The following is a 20,189-nucleotide window of genomic DNA, read 5'->3' on the forward strand; positions in this document are numbered from 1 at the left end:
CATGCCAGGGGGAGGGGATGTAATGGGAGGAAGGGAAACCTAAAAACTGACTCTGATCCAGGGATTACAATTCCCATGTGCGCTGCAGTTAATGGGCATCATCAGTGTACACAATGTTTTGTGGCAGCCTAAGTGGAACCTTAGCCCAAAGGTATGCACAGTATGAGGATAACAATTTCATTATCTCACAGGATTACAACTTTTGTCTAATCTGGGTTGTGTTTCCAAAACACAGTTTTTTCCCCCTGTTTATTTATACCAAGGCAATGCTGGGTACTCTGGCTAGTAAAACAAAAAATACACAAAATTTGGAACATATACCCAACAAATCCATATGTGCTGTAAAACAATGCCTCTTTTAAATATGATTATCCCAAGACAAGCTTCAAAACAAGATATAGCTGAAGTTCAAGTACGAGACCTTTTATAAAACCATGAAGTTGTCAGAATTATCCGAGTACAGATGGAAAAAGAGATATATAGGGAATTGTTTTCTTAATATAGATTAATTTTTTAAAATAACATTTGAATAAGAAGGTAAAAATCAGCAGCAGCCACATGCTACACACTTTCTCCCCCTCTTGCTCGCTGGCTGTCAGTCGGTTGCAATGGTTTAACATGCAAGTGCTGTGTGTGTCAAAGATAAAGTCACCAAGCTAATTTTAGGATGGGAGAGAATGCCTTTAATTTCACACGTGTGGAGACCAGTGGATCAGTGAAGGCAGAGACTGAACTGCATCTGTTTATTACACATTTTAAATATACAGTTAATTATAGGAGTACAAGATTAGTGGGCAATTCTTGTCAGTGTAAGTTACTGATATACAGGACCGTTACATCAGGATGTTTCCTGACATTCCTGCTAGGTTCAGTTTTTATTAATTTTAAACTTGTACATAACACCGCAGCTTGAGAGCTTAGGCAGGACTGGGCCACAGAATAAAACGCTTTAACAGAAATGCTTGCTAAGAGTGCTAAGAGTAAAAGTTAATAGTAAAAATCATATTTGACAGTTTCTATAAACACAAGGATCCATATATCGTTTGAACCTCTTTTCTAAACTAAGAGACCTAAAGAGTCAAGGCCTCAGCTACAGACAAGAAACTCGCTCTTGATCTTGTTGTAGCAGACATTCTTGCTTTGTCAGTGTGACACTTTAAGGTCGATTTATACTTCTGTATCAATCCTAAGCTATAGCCAGCGTAGCCTGATGTGCATCTCCTCAAAATATGACTATACATCTCGTCGACGAGGACCTTACTCAGACCCCTACTTCTATGACAGACAGATAGATAAATACTTTATTTGTTCCCAGTGGAAAATGAAAACTTTACAGAAGCTCGATAAAGAGAGAGAGAGAGAGAGAAAAAAAAAACAAAAAAACATGCATTTCCTAAAACACGTTTATGTTAATTTTCAGCTATTCTTAATTAAAATACGGTGCAGATCAAGGAAAGATTTGCTCTTAAATATAAACATTTATAGCATTCCTCATCACAACACTACAAATCAGAATGCGGACGATTTGTGGTGTGAAATATCAGTTGACATCCGTTTGGAAGTTGGAAGTAGGCAAATGCATGAAAAAGTGGAAAATCTGACGGATACATTTATTCACCCAAGGAAGAAAATATGTAATAAGTGGAGTGGTGATCCTGGAGGCCAAAAACTACCTGCATTTTAATTGATCATTTGCTTTTCTTGTGTGGTAGAAACACTGCCAAGTGCCGCTCAGGCATGTGCTTGCAGCACAGCGTGATGCATAAGTATAAACTGCTTCCGACAGCATAGGATAGATACAGAAGTATAAATCAGGCTTTACTGTGCCTTAACTAATGTTTGTTTCAATATGTTTATTCAACATTAACATGCATCTTTTTCTCTAATGTTTAAGTGGTTTGTTACTTACCACCTATTACAAGTTGTGTGTGTTTTTGGGTTAAAAGCATGGTTTCAGATGCTCATGGATGTACCTATTTCTCAGGAAGTGTGTCTCTCCTGCGGTACCCAAGTAGGGACTGGAAACACAAACAACTTGGGCTGCTATTAAACAAATACTGTACTGGTACTTACAAGGCTCAAACATTAAAATAATGTCTGCAATGTACAATAAGCCAGAAAGACCACCAGGAAGCAATAAAACATGTTTTGACTCACTGTGGAATATTTTACAGGTGTACAGGTGTAGACTCAGGTGGTTTCATGGAGCACATATTTGATACAGTTCCTATAAAAGTATATCCAAAGTGTGACTAAATGGATTCTAAGACTGCAGGGTATGAGCCATTAAGGGATTAAGAGGAAATGCTCAGAACTATTTAAGGAAATAGTATGGTGAATACCAGCTGTTATTTTAAAATGAATGTTTCATCAAAAAAATTGGGGGCAAATGTAGACGCTGGTTTTGGGTGAATTGCATACAAATACAACTTTTTTTTATCTGCACAGGGGACCATAACTGAATGAGTTTACATGCAGTGAAGTAGGGTGAAGAATAGGTTGCTAAAAAGTTGCCTGGACTATTAACTGGAAACAGCAGTTAAAGACTGCAAGATTGCGAGATTAACTGGGCGCTCACAAGGGAGTTCCAACAGCATAGCCTCAAGGCTTCTTGAAAATATTCCTGTCACTGGATTTATTCTTAAAGTGGCTGCTAGCAGAGGCTGTAAAGTTCCTTCGATTCACTCAGGCTACGAGCTTGGAGCTGGAAGGACGATAGGTATCAATAGCCCGGGTGAGAGGAGGACAGAGGGAAGGGTACTGGAGAAGGAGAGGGAGAGAAACAGGAGGTTTCATTACTGCCATATGTAGAGAGTACTGAATAGTCCTTACTTGCAATACATCACCACTCTCCAGCACGATGAAATTATTTACAGCATAAAAAAAAAAAAACATGATCAAAGTCAAACTTTAAATCTAATTAATTATTTCTTATACTTCACATTATTTTATTGAGAACATACTTTATAAATGCCAAACTATTTCAAAATACAAAATTAACAAAATATGACCTATGAGCTATTGGAAAGAGTAGTACTGGTTGACATTCAAAAATCTGGCCATCAATAATCCGGTTCCTTCAGATTTCCGACATGGATTTCGGAGAGCATTTTCAAATTTACCACATTGGTGCACTACTGTTTTCCGGAGGCGGCGTTTATGTTTTGATGGCGCTGTACTCGATAATCAGTTGTTGGGTTTGGCTTGCACCTGCTAACAGGCATTCCTTCTCATTTTATCATTTATTTGCTGCTGTATAGCCCCTTTATGGATTCAGCAAAGAAAAGAGGTGGCGTAAAATGTAAACATTCATAAAAAGGAATGAGTCCTAGGTCAGTAAAGATTTCAAGCCCCCTACTGTTGTCTCCAAGAACTATATCTGTCTTTTTTTTAGTTGCTCTCCTTTTGGTTTTCTGTAACTCTTAAGTGCACTGGGCTTGTGGAGTTAAAGTCAGAGTACATTCATGCTTCCTTCTCCTGGTACCACTATCTGCAAGAAAGTTTACTGTTCTGATACTGAATGCTATACATTTTATCTCAGCTTAGTTCTAATTTTGGCCACAAAAAAAAAAAAAAAAATAAATCAGTGAAGCATAGTTGGCAGATCACTTCACTTCCCCACTGACTTCAATGCATTTCACAAAGTTCAGGGAAATTCACAAACCTTTTTGTGCTTTCACCAAACTCGAGGCAAAACAAATTTAGTCGAGTTCACTCATCACTGTTGTACACACATCAACGACAGACAACAATTAAGGAAATAATTTCAGATAAAATACAGCAAGTACTTGTAAAGGCTTACTTCTAAAAGGACTGATTGAATGGAATTTGATTTTCATTTGGAAAAGTGCCATGTGATTGTGGTCTCTGTGAAAGATTCATCAATCCCTTCATTAATCCACCCATTTTCAAATCTGCTTCATAGAATTCACAGTCACTGGGGACAAAAATCTATCCCAGCAGTGTTGGGCACTAGTCAGGAGATATCCATGAACACAGCACTACTACATAATAGAAATCAACTCTGTCTGCATAGAGCCATATAAAATCCACAAAAACAGCAAACAGGATTCAAGCCTTGTCACTTGTACGTGGAAGAAAGGAAAGCTTTGAATAGAACCAAGTTTCTTTATTTTCTGTTTATTTTTATATACTTTTATGAATCCTTTTGTTGTCCCTTCCCTTTTTTCCTGTATTCACAATGGAAATGCCTTTATATATACATTGTCCATTCACATTACTCTGTATCTGATGTACCAGTTGACTTCAAATTCTTGAAGTAACTGAGAATAACTAGTCACCTTTTCGTACTGTAACACCTTAAACATACAGAAGTTACAAAAAGCAGATAGAAATTACCAATGGCAAAAGAGTCCTGACAGGCGCTGTATTAGTTTTCATAAAGGTGTGAGTCATCAAAATGCCTGCCTTATCACATCATATTAATAGGCGAGTTGGAAAATGACATACATATAACCATTCTGTTGTTATTACACAACAACAAAAAAGATCTGTGAACAAAAGCAAGTAAATCCACAAGGCAGAAGAGTGAAATTTAAGAATTTAATCCCATTGTGTTATCATTAAAAGATATACAAGTATGATGGAATACCACTAGTGCCAAGAGATGACACAATCAGTTAAAACGCCCAAAAAATGTTTGCCTTATCCTGTTCGGATTCCAAGCATGATTTTTAAAGTATTTGTCTAAATTAGACGTTTATCTGAGTGGATCGGAATTAAAAAAAGTCTTTGAAATAGTGACAGATTAATTATTTAGGGAGTTTAATGATTCAGTTTCAGTGTTCATTCATGTCCTCAGTCAGGTTTGCATTTTGTAGATGCCACATGGGCTGGACGGGCATCCGGGCCAGAAGAAGAGATGGTTCTTTACCCAGATGGGAGGCTCCAAAAAGACATATAGGCATCCTGGCTGGGGAGAAGAAAGGGATCAGACACAGAAGGAAGGACCAAAAGGTAAGGACGGACAGCTCACTGAAAAGAGAAGATGTCCCTGGGTTTTTTACTCCCCTGCACGCTAGATGGCAGCTGCCCTGAATATTAGTGCCCAGTGGGAAGCCAGCAGGGCATGCCAGGAGATGGAGTCTGGCAGAGCAGCCCTGCTGGGGTCACTAGGTGCCACAAGAGGGTGCAGCAGGGAGACAAGCTCCCTGATATAATGGACTTTCACGTGACCCAGTAGTGCTTCCATTGGGTAATCACCCTTGCACCAGAAGTACTCCCGGGTCCATAATAAAAGGAACCACACTCCCTTATCTAGTCGAGTCGGAGCTGGGAGGACGTGGAGCAACACTTGGTGGGAGGACGGCAGTGCGGTAGTGGTGGTGAGAGAAAGGTATTTTGGTATTTTGGAGAGAAAATGTGTATCTTTGTGCTTTTTGCAATTTTGTGGAAGAAGTGGTTTAATAAACCTTCCAATATTTGAACCTGGGACTCCCTGTTTGTTCATGTTTGGGGCTCACTGACACCCCTGGTTCCATCACAATTTGAAAAATTAAGGACACCTCATGAACAATTTTTTTCTTTTTTTTTTTAAACAAATGTGGGCATGTCAAAATTTTATCTTCATGTAAACAGTATCTTTAGACAAAGGTGATATAATAAAAAAAAATTGTCAAAAATATCATTCAGTCAGTCATTTCACAACCCGCTATATCCTATCACAGGGTCACAGGGTTCTGCTGGAGCCAATGGCAAGGCAGGAACAAATCCCTGGTAGGAAACATACATACACACCAAGCACACACTAGGGACAATTTAGGATCACCGTTGCACCTAACCTGCATGTCTTTGGACTGTGGGAGGAAACTGGAGGAAACCCATGCAGACACGGGGAGAACATGCAAACTCTACACAGGCAGGACCCGGGAAGCGAACCCAGATCTCCTTACTGTGAGGCAGCAGCGCTACTACGCCGCCACCGTGCTGCCCCTTCTCAAAAATGTATTCAATGAAAAAATAACATATGCCATTTCTGTCTGTGGAAAAAGACCAACCCTTGGCAAAAAATAGCTGGAATTACCCCCTCAAGTAGGCACTGAACACTTCAAGCTTTGAACCCTTCATTTCTTTCTTTTCTGCAATTTCTTGGTGGATTTGGTGGAATATTTAGGGTCATTACAATGTTGCAAGGTCCACTTTCGGCTGAGGCACCCTCTGGTACAATGAAGAATTCATGCTAGATTATGTGATGGTAAACTGCCCAGACCCTGATCCAGCCAAGCAACTCCAAACTATGACATTTCCATCACTGTGCAGACTTTGGTTTCTGCCAAACAGATCTTCTGGTGTTGTGGTCAGGCAACTCTATCTTTGCTTTGTCTGTCAAGATCACGTCATTCCAGAAGTCATGTTCTTTGCTTAGATGTTCACAGGAAATCTTTAGTCTTGCCATTATGTTCTTTCTGGACAGCAAAGGCTTACTTAAAGCACAACTCACACGTGCATTTAATCTGTTCAGTCTCTTTCTAATGGTAGACTCATATCATTCATTCTTCTGTTAATCTTCACAGGAACCCCTAAACCACTTACAGGAAAATATCCTCACAGCACCTGTGATCCACTACCACATTTCACAGTGGATGTCAAATATGTTTCTTCATTTGTGGTTTGCGTTTTACACTAAACATGAACATGGTGTGCATGACAAAAAAATAAATTTCGATTTCATTTGACAACAATATACAATACCACCTGCAATTCCAAAATGTCTAGCAAACACTCTGGGCCTTGTTCTTAAACATAACTTCTTTCTTGGTACTCTTCCAAAATGTTTTCCATCACAGAGGTGGCATCTTACAGTTGAATTAGAAATATAACAATTCCAAGATTTAACCAAACTATAAAACATTTGCCTTTTCTAAAAGCCTGTACACAGCTTAAGAACAAAGACCACAGCCACACACACAGATAAGAAATTCACTGCAATGACCATGTGCTTTTGTTATACCAGAGACTCTTGTTATAATAATGCGTATCCTTCCTGTGCCTTAACGGCTTTTTGATTTAAAAATGACAAGCTAAGTGCTATTTTCTCTTTAATGGTTGAGTGTTTTGCCTTATTAGAGGTGTGTTTGCATGTTTTAGCTTCAAAAATAACCTATTTTTAGGGAGTGTTTGTCCCTTGCAAAATAAATAAAAAGTATTTCATACCTTGGTTAATAACTCCTATTTCTGAGCAATGAAAATGCAGCAGAAATTATCAAGAAACATTGAGAAGTATGGGGAGTACTTTTCAAGGCCCTATGAGTAACCCATAGCATCCATGACCCTCTCCTACATATTTCTCAAGCTTGTTCACCATCACCTACAGCCTCCCGCTTCATGTCCAATCTCTTTCATAGAGTAGGGCTTTCTCTTGTATTGAAGACTTGGCTATGGTAGCTACAACAATTTATACAGTTGTGCCTGAAAGTTTGTGAGCCCTTCAGAATTTTCTATATTTCTGCATAAATATGACCTAAAACATCATCAGATTTTCACTCAACTCCTAAAAGTAAATAAAGAGAAACCAGTTAAACAAATGAGACAAAAATATTATACTTGGTCATTTATTTATTAAGGAAAATGATTGAATATTCCATATTTGTGAGTGGCAAAAGTACAGTATGTGAACCTTTGCTTTCAGTATCTGGTGTGACCCCCCTTTGCAGCAATAACTGCAACTAAATGTTTCCGGTAACTTTTGATCATTCCTGCACAGCGGCTTGGAAGAATTCTAGCCCATATCTCCGTACAGAACAGCTTCAACTCTGGGATGTTGGTGGGTTTCCTCACATTAACTGCTCGCTTCAGGTCCTTCCACAACATTTCAATTGGATTAAGGTCAGGACTTTGACTTGGCCATTCCAAAACATTAACTTTATTCTTCTTTAACCATTCTTTGGTAGAACGACTTGTGTGCTTAGGGTCGTTGTCTTGCTGCACAACCCACTTCCTCTTGAGATTCAGTTCATGGACAGATGTCCTGAAATTTTCCTTTAGAATTCTCTGATATAATTCAAAATTCATTGTTACATCAATGAAGGCAAGCCGTCCTGGCCCAGATGCAGCAAAACAGGCCCAAACCATGATACTACCACCACCATGTTTCACAGATGGGATAAGGTTGTTATGCTGGAATGCAGTGTTTTCCTTTCTCCAAACATAACGCTTTTCATTTAAGCCAAAAAGTTCTATTTTGGTCTCATCCGTCCACAAAAACATTCTTCCAGTAGCCTTCTGGTTTGTCCATGGGATCTTCAGCAAACTGCAGACAAGCAGCAATTTTTTTTGGAAAGCAGTGGCTTTCTCCTTGCAACCCTGCCATGCACACCATTGTTGTTCAGTGTTCTCCTGATGGTGGACTCATGAACATGAACATTAGCCAATGTGAGAGAGGCCTTCAGTTGCTTAGAAGTTACCCTGGGGTCCTTTGTGACCTCACTGACTATTACACTCCTTGCTCTTGGAGTGATCTTTGTTGGTCGACCACTCCAGGGGAGGGTAACAATGGTCTTGAATTTCCTCCATTTGTACACAATCTGACTGTGGATTGGTGGAGTCCAAACTCTTTAGAGATGGTTTTGTAACCTTTTCCAGCCTGATGAGCATCAACAACTCTTTTTCGGAGGTCCTCAGAAATCTCCTTTGTTCGTGCCATGATACACTTCCACAAACATGTGTTGTGAAGAGCAGACTTTGATAGATTCCTGTTCTTTAAATAACACAGGGTGCCCACTCACACCTGATTGTCATCCCATTGATTGAAAACACCTGACTCTAATTTCACCTTCAAACTAACTGCTAATCCTAGAGGTTCACATACTTTTGCCACTCTCAAATATGTAATTTTCGATCATTTTCCTCAATAAATAAATGCCCAAGTATAATATTTTTGTCTCATTTGTTTAACTGGTTTCTCTTTATCTACTTTTAGGACTTGAGTGAAAATCTGATGATATTTTAGGTCATATTTATGCAGAAATATAGAAAATTCTAAAGGGTTCACAAACTTTCAAGCATAACTGTAATACTCTGACTACACATAAAACCAACATAAATATTTAGTTATCTTGAATTTCCGCATTCCAAAATAATATAAAGCAATCCTAAGCAACATTCTCTATCCATATAAATAAAACAAGATACTACAACATGTCCATGACAGTTTTACGGGCCTAATAAAAAACAGGATTTATACCTCCACACATGGCACAGGAGGAAACTCTTAAAATGCAAATTCTTCAAAATGCTATTTTCTCAATCTGATAACTGGTAAAAGTCTCATACTGAATACATTACATCGTACATTTTGTTTAGCCTATTCCGCTTAACAATACTGCCACACAGTACCTTCATGAACTCAGAGCATACCTTTACTTTAAATAGCACCTTTCATTTCAAAGTGCTTTCCAAGTGCATAACTACAGCACAAAATGCTCAAATTTCTCATAGTTGGAGAAGAGACAGGCTAAGTGACTCTTTCCGGATTACAAAGTGACCACAAGATTTGGATTTAAACTAAAACGCTTTAGCTACTAGGTCAACGGCAGCTTCATTAAATGAGAGCTTCATCCGTCCATCCATATAAAAATATATAATATACCAAAAATAAACACAAATAAAAATATCCTACAGATAGAAGAAACCTAAACTCCATTCTGTTGGTTCAACTGTCTTTCAGGTGTCCTTAAGGTCAACTGTTTCTAATGACTAATTTTTAGGTTTAAATAGAAGTGTTACATTTTTCATTTTAAGAATTTTTTTAACTTTTTATTTAGACCATTAGATTTGTAATAAAATTGATTTGTCCTATATCAATGCATAACTGGAAGAAAGCACTCTGTAATCTGACTAAACTGAAACAACAAAGTAGGAATGAACACAAAGAGAACACAAGTACCACATACAGAACACACACAAAAAAACAAACCTGTTGTCCCTCTGCACCCAACTACTGTATACAGTTCTTCATCCCTTTCTGCCAAGGGTGAGGGCTGGACCACTTGCTCATTTCACCTCCTAAGCCTTCATCCCAAATTCTCCTCCTGATTCGAGACTCAAAGGCAGGTTGAATGTGCAGAGATATTAAAATCCTGTCTAGGGTCACTGCTAGTCAGGTTCTGTGTTTACTTATGGATTAAATATCTGTCCTAAGTTTAATGCAGACTCACGCAGTTAGAATGTCCCTGCAACCCTGCAAAATTTACTTGCAAGGGTGTTCTTAGGGGAAAGCACTTTGTAAGGGGTCAGGGCACTTCCCTAGAGAGAGTTGAGTGACAGGATCAGGGAGAGAAGGGAGAGAATGGTAACAGACCAGGGAAGAGGTGGCCCTGTGACCCAGACGAGGAGCAGCAGGGCACCATTTATAGTGCGGCACACCAAATAAAAAGCCAGTTTGCATTTTGAAGATTCCCCTGGAGAAGCAGCTCCTGCATCATTAACTTCTACCGCCTCTTTTAGATAATGCGCTGTCTTGTGGCTTGAATATTACTGGGTTACTCAGAGTGTTGCATTCATGGTCTGTATTACTATAGGAATTTACACAGGCTGGGCCACTCAGTGGTGACTTCTGTAGGCCAGGTCTAGATCTTCAATGCAGCTACTCAGCTGCCCAGTCACTAACACAAATGACATACAGTCATTTTTGTCTTTGTGCATTTATGTAATATTAGGATTGCTATTTATATTATTTTGTTTGTTAATTTTACTATTATGTTTTATGTCAGCTATATACTTTGTGTTTTTTGTTGTCTGACCTGCTTCCTGTTTGTGAAGGCTTAGGAGTCAGGTCACCTAATTAGGCAGTTCATTTTTCTCAGCAGCACTTAAGTCGAATCTAAAGATGGATGAGCAACTTTTGTATTGCATTTTTGTATTTGATTTACATTTCTTATTTGGTGCTAGTTCTCAGATTCTCTGGTCTTGGCCCCTGGTTTTTGAATTTAGATACTAACTCTGGATACTGATTTTGGATTTATTTGCTTACCACACCTATCCTGCCCTTTGTCTTGCCTTGCACTTACCTGATGTTTTACAGTTTTTCTCTTCTCCATTTTGGGACAGATTAAGACCTTTTTGATATCTTAAAGCCTCTGCCCTGTTTTTGGGCCTGTGCGTGCACAAAACCTGCCATTTGAATAAGGGTTAGGTTGCATAGGGTGAGGCCAATTACAGGTGTCCATGACATGAGTTAAGGTGGGTCTGGTCTTTTCCTGTGGATTTTTGGAGGTCTGGACCCATTTTTAATCACAGTACTTGGTACTTAGCAGGAATCACAACACAGATAGTTATTATTATTATTATCCTTGAACAATGATGCCAGGCCCCAGCTTACCTAGCTAGTGGCCACATGCTGCCACGGTCTACTAGAAAGTCTTAAAAGCTCTTGCTATCGCTCACTAGCTTCAGTCAGTCTCTTCTTATCATTTCCTGCAGGATCACCTGCCCTGTAGCAATCTATAGGAATATGGAATGCTGTTGCCCAAATTGCATCCCTATTTCAATTATAGTGTTCCTATCCTTTGCACATGTACAAAGCTTAATGCCATATTGTTTCCACACTAGCATTTGCATGGCCTTACTCGTTGCGTAGTGTATTGTAGTGTATTGAGTCATTAAACGGGAGGTTCTGTGCCTTCACAAAAAAAACTTTGTATCATTACTTTGACATTGTATTAATTATCTGTGCAGCTGTTCAAACAGAACAAAAAGTCAGGGAAAATAAGTTATGAGTGACCACAGCAAGTATGAGGGAAATTTTTTTCTTTGATTTATAGAGCATTTCAAAAATGGAATGTGATTTAGAAACTTTGCCAAAACTAGCACACCTGCCTACATAAAAAGACACCCAAAAATAAGATAAGACAACAGTTCTAACAGTAAGACAATTGTGTAATGTCTGGCAAGTCTCCTACTCTTTGAAGCTGACACTGATCACCGACAAGTCCTCTCATGATAATTACTTTTGATTTGCACATTTAGGAAGAGGTTGGTAGTGGTAAACGGGAGACACGCCTGTCCAATGACTGCAGCAGAAAGAGGCAACGGGTACTTCTTATCTTATGATTGTGTGTTTTGCTGATTTTTTTCTGCACTTTCTACATTTTTTGGAATGTTAGTTGTTTTTTCCTGCACTTTTGGAAAATGTACAGTAGATTCCAGTTTTACTTTCATTTTGTCTTGGGACAAGTTGTTTTCATTTCAAATTATTCTTGGAATTCTTTTTATGGTTTCTGTTAATTTATTTAAAGTAGTTACAATAAACTCGCCTCTTGCTACCACGTGACCAGTCACGACACAGGTGTGATGCCATTGGTTTTCCTTTATAAAATAGTCATGTCCAGCATACAAAGTCATCCCTTTGTTGGACTGAAAGCACTGCAAAAATTATTTTAGGACTGGTTAGATTTAAAGAAAACAGAGGCATAAATGTCAGCTTGGTCTGAATCGATTTCACTTTAAATTTTGACTTTGAGTCTTTCTTATGTCCTTATTCTGCTCGATATGCAGACAGGTAATCTCCATTTGTTTAGAGTCCACAAAAATAAAAAATAAAAAAACAATCAACACAATGGTCCAAAGTTCTCAATCAGATAGACAAAATAAACCAAATTGCCAGAGCAATAAACGAAAGTCAAAAGAACAAAGCAAAAGAATCTTAATCAGAAATTCTACTCTATGTAACAAACACATCAAAATTTAAAAAATACATAATGGAGTTCCAAGGCTGCAGGGGCAACTGGAGCCACCAGATAGGATTCATTATGGTATTACTGTATGAATGCCATTGAACGCTTATGATCAGGGCTGCATGATCAGGTTCTTTTAGGGCCTGTACCGATCACAGACATCATGATACTAGGTCGGCCAATTACAACTTCTTTTTTCTTGATCTCTTTAAAAAACTTTCACACTAAGTTCCTGCATAAACAGGTGAGGAGAAGCTTTATGTTCTATAGTGAAGTGTTACCTTTGGTATTTTTATAATTAAACTATAGACCACAGGTGTTGATGTACAATTTTTACAATAAAAATGAAATTCAGCAGACTTATTGTTCAATGACCATAAAATTCTAAAACAAATAAATACTTTTGCAACTAATAAATATGAAGAGAACAATCTTCATCAATAATAGATATGGCATTAAAGAAAATAAAATGCCTTGCATAATCTTTTGTAGTGAAAATCGGACAATTTGGTGCCAGATTAATGAGAGCATCACTATGTACAATCTCTTTGATTCTCTATTGTTGTATGTTTCTGTTATATGACCAGTAATACCTATTCTTGTGTATTTATTTTTGTTGATAAGTTATGCTTTCCATTTTTATGTGGACCTTCTATGTGTTACTCTGGGTTCAAAGTCACCTCACAAGTGTCATCTACACGACACAGGCTGCTGTCCTCAAATGCTATTTGCAAACATTTCTAGTAACATTTTGTTTACCTCAGGAACTCAACAAAGATTTATGAGGATTTGAGACAGGATTGTCGAATGTGATGGACTGTCATCCCTTCAAAGGTTGGTTTCTTGCCTTTCACCTGATACTCCAGCTCCCCATGCCCTATGGCAGCAATACACATTTCTCAAATAGCCCTGTGTCGAAAGATATTAATGGGTGACACTAGATACAACATTAATAAAGTTGCTTAGATTTATCGGTTATTCTGTTCCCCTCAACCTTCACCAAACTGTAACCAAACTAGAGTCTCCTTTCTTTGGGTGGCACAAGCACTAGCATCTAAATCTCCAGGGAGAAGATATCTCCTACAATGGAGAAATAAGTCAGTTATCTTACGAGATGGCAATGACAGCTGCTTACTATATAAACATTACAGTATGAAGAATTAAGCATTAATAACTACCTGTTTCTGATGTTTTTAACATAAGTGTGGATTTATAGTGCTTAAGTTTGATACTATAATTAAGTCCAAATAGTTATTTTGGGAACTATTTAAATTGTAAAGTACATAATAATACAAAAATAGTTTATTGTGTAAAGCCATTTGTGTTTTCAAACAGCAATTGAATAAAACACAAATGATAACAATTACAAAAAATGTACAGCTAAACCCATAATTATGACATTTAAAGACAATTACACTTGACATTTTGAGAGTGTTCTTAAGTTGTTTTTCCATTATTAACACTGCTTTTATTCAAAAGATTGCATTCAGAACGATTTGGGCGGCTTCCTAATTAATGTAAATATGCACTATAAAATAAGGGTGGTGGAGTGGTTAGTGCTGCTCCAGGACTCCCATTAATCAAGGTTCAAATCTCAGTTCAGTTACTGTGTGTGTGTGGTGTTTGCATGTTTTCTCCCACAGTGCAACAATATGTACATTAAGTTAATCAGACGGTCCCAGTCATTTATAAAAGTATGCCTACCCCAAAAAACAAGAAAACAAAAACAAAAAAAAAAAAAGAAAGATTTTTAAAACCTGGCATATGCACATTTGTATGCAATTTACCCTTTATAAATCACACTCATCTTCCAAGTTTGCTTAAATAAACACACCTTGTACCATACTCGGTTGCCATCATGAAACAGTCATATATGGACTATGCTAATCAACCTCATACATATGCAATCACAATGCTGCAGACCTTCATTGACTGGCAGAGTAGCCACTGACCTGATGCATCAAGACACAGACATCTGTATCTTACTGGCATTTAAGACGGAATTAAAGCATGGGGTTGGGGAAAGGCATAAGGTGCCAGTGTCTGAGTGGGTAGTTGCTATCTCCTGGCTCATGTAATGACATGATTGTTGCTACAATGAAGACCACAGACCATATGAAAAATTGTAGGTTCAGTCAGTTACCTTACCATCAAGCCAGCCATTGCTTACAGAAGCACTATGAGCATGTCCTCTGCCAAGTTTTATAGATCTGAGCATGTGTTTTTGTGACTAAACCCTGGACTGCTACCTTGCTCCATTTTTTGCTAGGAAAGATTTGTCTCTCTTGGATTAAGCAAATAAATAAAATTGATGAATAAACAAATATATTTCTGGCTGTAATTAATATTTTATTTTGGCTGTGGCAATTTATACTGTTGAAGGATTATGAAGCTAGTTATAATTATTATTGGCTTCTAGTTGCTTAATAGCTTCAACGCTTCAAAATGTGTCATAAATAATTGACAATGAAAATACTAGTGAAGCAGCATTATTACTTTTACAGAGCACAGTGAAATTCTTACTTGCATGTCTGACTAATGTGTAATAGGTTGTCACTCTCCAGTGTCATGATAAACAAGAATGCACTGCTTAAAATGGTTAGGAATGCCTCCTCTATACTGTTAGTATATTCTGTCCATGAAATTAATTATTATTTTGGATTTTTATTTATTTTAACAGTTTTAGAGACATCTTTGTGTTGCCATTTGTTTTCTATAAAAAAGGTATAATTCCTTTAAATTTTCATCAAAAAGTAGGTCATACCTCTCAGTTCTGAAATCAGTCTAGTCATTGTTCTCTTTGTTATGAAATCCTTCCACCAAACATTAACATGAGGCCAAGCCTCACAAAATCTAGGCAAAGGCTTGAAGCCTACTGTTTAAAATGGCTTCTCCTTAGAAATTAATTAGGCTTTGACTTACTCAGGCACTACAGGGGAAAATCAAACAACCAAACAATCCTTAATAATTTTCTGAACCAAAAAATTATCAAAGGGTGAGAGAAAAATTATTAACATCAAACGGTGATGGGTGTAACAGAACAAGATGCAGAGGACAGAAAGATATGGAAGAAGATGATCCGCTACTGAACTGCTACTTGGCAGCACCTGGGGTTGCCATGGTGCCTTGGATTCCCACAGGGCTGAATGGGATTTATGGAGCTATTTGTTGGCTCAGCCCTGTTGGGTTCCATTGATGCCACAAGCTACACAGCCCTACTTTGGGCTTCGACCACACCTGGGACTAATTCCAGACCTCCCTAACAAGCCACCTGGAATACTCCCGGGTGTGGCTTAAAAGGAGCCACCTAACTTAACTCAAAGAGCTAGAGTTGGGAGGAAAAGGGACAAAGCTTGGGCATGGAGGATTGGAGGTGGAACAAGGAAGAGAAAGAGAAGGAAATAAAGTACTGTGTCTTTTGGTACTTGAACTGTTTAGAACTGTGCTGTGGTGGGGGGTGAAGGAAAAGCGCTTCCCCACTATAATAAACATGGACTGTGTGGCAAAACTTGTGTCTATGTCTGTATTGGGTTTGGGAGGCTGGAGCAACCTTTACAGGCCATGGTGTTGTGGGGCCAGATGTCATTGTCAAAAAAGAATACACATCTAAGAACAACTCATTAAAAAATCTGTGGTAAATAGCGCCAAAACCTGCAGCTGCAAAGGCTATGTTCACAGGGTTTCTTCTTTGGACACCCCCAAAAAAACCCCAGTCTAACATCCGTACACTTTAATTCACCTAGGAGACAGGAAGAGAGCAAAAGAAATTAACAAAACACTTAAAGCTGAGAGAAAAATATAATATTGCTCTTATACATTGAGGATGTCAATAGGGTAATTTCACTTAATGATTAATCTGTACATTGTCTGTCCCTTCTGTCATAGCACTCATTACAGACACACATGCGTACATGTAGACCACTGCAGGTTCTTGACCACACAGGTTTGAGAACAGCTTCGGCCTGCTACAGTATCCTTCTGTCATTTTGACTACTCACTATATGGCATAGCAACAGCAAGTAGAGTTCAGATAAATATTGTTGTCTATATGTATCCTACATGTTAAAATGCTGCGGCTATATTCTAATATTCTAATTATAAATCACCGCCCCTACTTTGAGTGCTGCCTTCATGAGGCATTGGATTGATTTAGAAATATAACACTACGTGAGCCATCTAATTGGCCCCACCAACTTTTAAGCAAAATTCACTCATGGTTGTCTCCAAACCTAAGTATTATACATCTGGCTCAGAAAGACTAGAATTGTTCAAGTAGACAGAATATCATACAATTAAAATAAGAATATGGAGACTGATAGCTTGCTTAGTTCATCAAGATAAAAGGCGACAGTGATACTTAAAGGCAATGTCATATTTACATGAATTGTAGTTATTGGGTATGTCAGAAACGCCAACTACTATTTCTGATCTCATCTCTAGACTACGACACTTTAAACAACTCAAAATCACTGGGCATGTCTAATTTACCAACTACCCGCAGAGCTTCCAGCAGAGCTTCCAGCACAGCCATGCTCGCACCTTTCTGTGGCAGCCAATAGTGTGTTACCTGACGGGTGTGTTACATAGGGTAAAAAGGGAAAGCAACTTCAGCTGGAACCGCTGACCTTTATGTACTTTTTTCCATTCTGTTCTGATATGTAAAGCACAAGACATCGGACAGACAAACTTTTCTTCTGTTTGTGAGGTCCAAAATTCTGTGTTCCTTATTACTTGTCATTCGTTGCAATGCATGCATTGTACTTCTGGATGAGCATTCTTTGCTTGTCAGCTCTCATGCACAAAGAGTCCACCCCTACAACTGAAGACGAACCTATCTGATTTTGTTAGGACTCCAGTCATGGACTAGTTTGAGTGAGTTGCTGAGTATGTCACACTACACAACTGTTCTTCATGGGAGTGCGTTGCTGACTGCGTCAGACTTGCCAAGATTATATAAATGAAGGCTACAACTGAAAATCACTGGGACAACTCATGTAATTTGACATAGCATTAAGTCATTTTCTGACATATGAGACAGACATAAATGTTAAAATTCTTTGCTATAAAGAATTATATAATTTTTTACATACACTTCTGATATGAACAAAGTCTCAATATCAAGATTTACAAAGATTTTGTCTTGCCCTGTAACCTATCTGAAAATGTAATGGTTTGTTGAAAAACATCATTTTTATGGGTATTGCTCATTGTGTAATCTAATTGAATTGTCATACTGTTGAAAGATGTCTGTACAACTTTTTATATGTTTACAGGCTGATTATTGTCACATACACAGAGTCCAGTAAATGTTTTACTTTTATGTACTAATCACATGCAACATGTCACTGGTCTCTGGAACCACAAATTCATTTACAACACCACAGAACAGCACTTTGTGTTTAATTTACAGTGTTTAACTAAGTCTGAAAATGCACACTTTTGATTAGGAATAGATTTTATAAACATCAAACCCCTTAAAATACAAAATGAATAATATATGACCCTAGAGATATTGGACACATCAGTACAAGGCAAACTTAACTAAATCATTTTAGATGAAGTACAGCAAGTTGCTTTAAGTATTTAATTCTCAAATTTCTGATTATTTGCAACCACAATCTTCTTCTACATCTTTTGAGAAAGGGACATATGATGGTGGTCTATCTGAAAGTTACATATATTCATACATCCATTCATCTGTCCATCTATTTCCAAAACTGCTTTATCCAACTCAGAGTGCTGACACTGCAAGAATCCATCCAAGCATTATCAGAAACCCACCACAGACTGGGCAGTAGTCCATACCAAAGGACATACAGTAAGTGTCTGCAGAGAAATGCACACAAAGCAAAAGAAAACAAGAAAAATCCAACAGAAAATGAACAGGCAAGGATTCAAGCCAGGTTACCTAGAGATGAGAGACATCATTGCTTAACAATCTGCCACTAATCTGCCCGACTATAAATGCTAATTTATGAAAACAATTTAATAGATAAATACCAAATACTGTCCTGTGCCCAATTTGCAAAGACCCCCCACCAATAAAAAAACCCTGTACTGGATTATGTGAGTAGCATGATGACACAATAGTTTAAGTCAGATGTGTGGTATATGCACTTTCTTCTGTGTCAATTTACCCATACTACCTTAACTTCATACAGTACATGGAAAAGACGTGCATGTTAGGTAATTTGGCAAGTCCTAACTGGCATGAGGTTGTTGAGTGTGGGTGCATACCCTCGAAATGACTGGTATCCCCTCCCATGTTTGTGCCAGCCTTGCATGTAATACTTCTGGAGCCAAGTAGCTCCCTATCAGAATATGTAGATCTAGACAGCTAGAGCTTACTTTATTTGTCCACAAGGATTAGGTGAAAGAATATTGGATAATCAAATGTCACACTGTCTGTGCCACTAATAGTCCACCTTCTCTTACTATCTGTAAACACCCTACTTGCTCTGTTATTCATTTCCATATATCCATTCTTCGTATTATTATTAACTTTAGTAATTATCACATTTTCAAATGCACCCAGACTAAAACACAACATAAACTTAAGTTTACAAAAAACTGTCATTGAGTTGAACTATGCGACCATTGATATGCCATTCATACGCAATGACACAGAGAAAAGTTTCACCTCCATACTATACATGGGACAGCAACGGGAGGAGCGGCCGGGCACAACCCAGTCATGGGCGTAGCTGCCTCGCGGTGATGCGCGGGTCGTTTTACCTGGCGACACGGTGAAGTTTTCTCCGGCTGTATTCACCGCCTGGATGTAGAAGTAACGAACCGGCAGCACGACCTCAGATCGCAGCCCCACTCCCCACACTAGGGTCTTTTCCGGACTGATCTCATTACTGCGACCCCCCTCTCCTCCCGGCAGTAAAGCGAGCATCAACAGCGCAATTCCCGGTGGCAGCTCCCACCGACGATGAGCCATGCTGCTCAACCACCGACGGAATTGGCGGGTTAAAAAAAACGTAACGGAACCGGGTTGCAGAAAAGGTCGAGTCCAACTTTTTTCTGTTAGAAATTTGGCCACTTTTGATTGGTCTGCGGGGGGACCAATCGTGACACAGATGCTTTATTAACACGCTAAGACAGTAGTCAATATGTTGTATCGTTTTTTACTTTCCCGTTTATTAAGTAATTGATATGTTGTATGCAATACGCTTCAAAAATAACTCACTGAATTTACCGTATTAACAACAGGCTTACGCTTTCCGCTGCAATTACTCTTTGTTTCGTCCCATACAAATTGCCCAGGTGCTACTTAAAAATAAAGCCGGTATGTACAAGCGGAAAGACTTTTTGTTCCGCCGTGGAATTTTATTGAGCTCTTCAAAGAAGAACGCTCAGGTGGGCACTGGTTTTATTTCTTTTTTTTTAACGTAATTCTAAAGCAATGCTTGAAGTATAAAAACAAGAAAGTATTCAGATAAATAGGCAATGCAAACAAGTTTGAAAAAATGTTTTTAGCATCATTAAATC

The 20,189-nt window shown here is 38.3% G+C and overlaps 1 protein-coding gene across 2 annotated transcripts in view; it reads right to left on the reverse strand.

Moving 5' to 3' along the window:
• Window positions 1-19,956, reverse strand: part of poglut3 (protein O-glucosyltransferase 3) — a 57,249-nt gene extending 37,293 nt beyond the window's left edge. Inside the window, exon 1 of one of the 2 annotated variants that reach the window (XM_039745614.1) lies at window positions 19,428-19,738. In XM_039745614.1, coding sequence (XP_039601548.1) covers window positions 19,428-19,638 — 211 coding nt within the window. In that variant the 5' untranslated portion in view covers window positions 19,639-19,738. Of the gene's footprint in view, window positions 1-19,427; window positions 19,739-19,896 lie in introns of those variants that run through there. The other variant, XM_039745615.1, reaches the window with a different exon arrangement.
• Window positions 19,957-20,189: the final 233 nt, after the last annotated feature.

Source organism: Polypterus senegalus, chromosome 2, assembly GCF_016835505.1.
Source record: "Polypterus senegalus isolate Bchr_013 chromosome 2, ASM1683550v1, whole genome shotgun sequence".
Lineage (NCBI taxonomy): Eukaryota > Metazoa > Chordata > Cladistia > Polypteriformes > Polypteridae > Polypterus > Polypterus senegalus.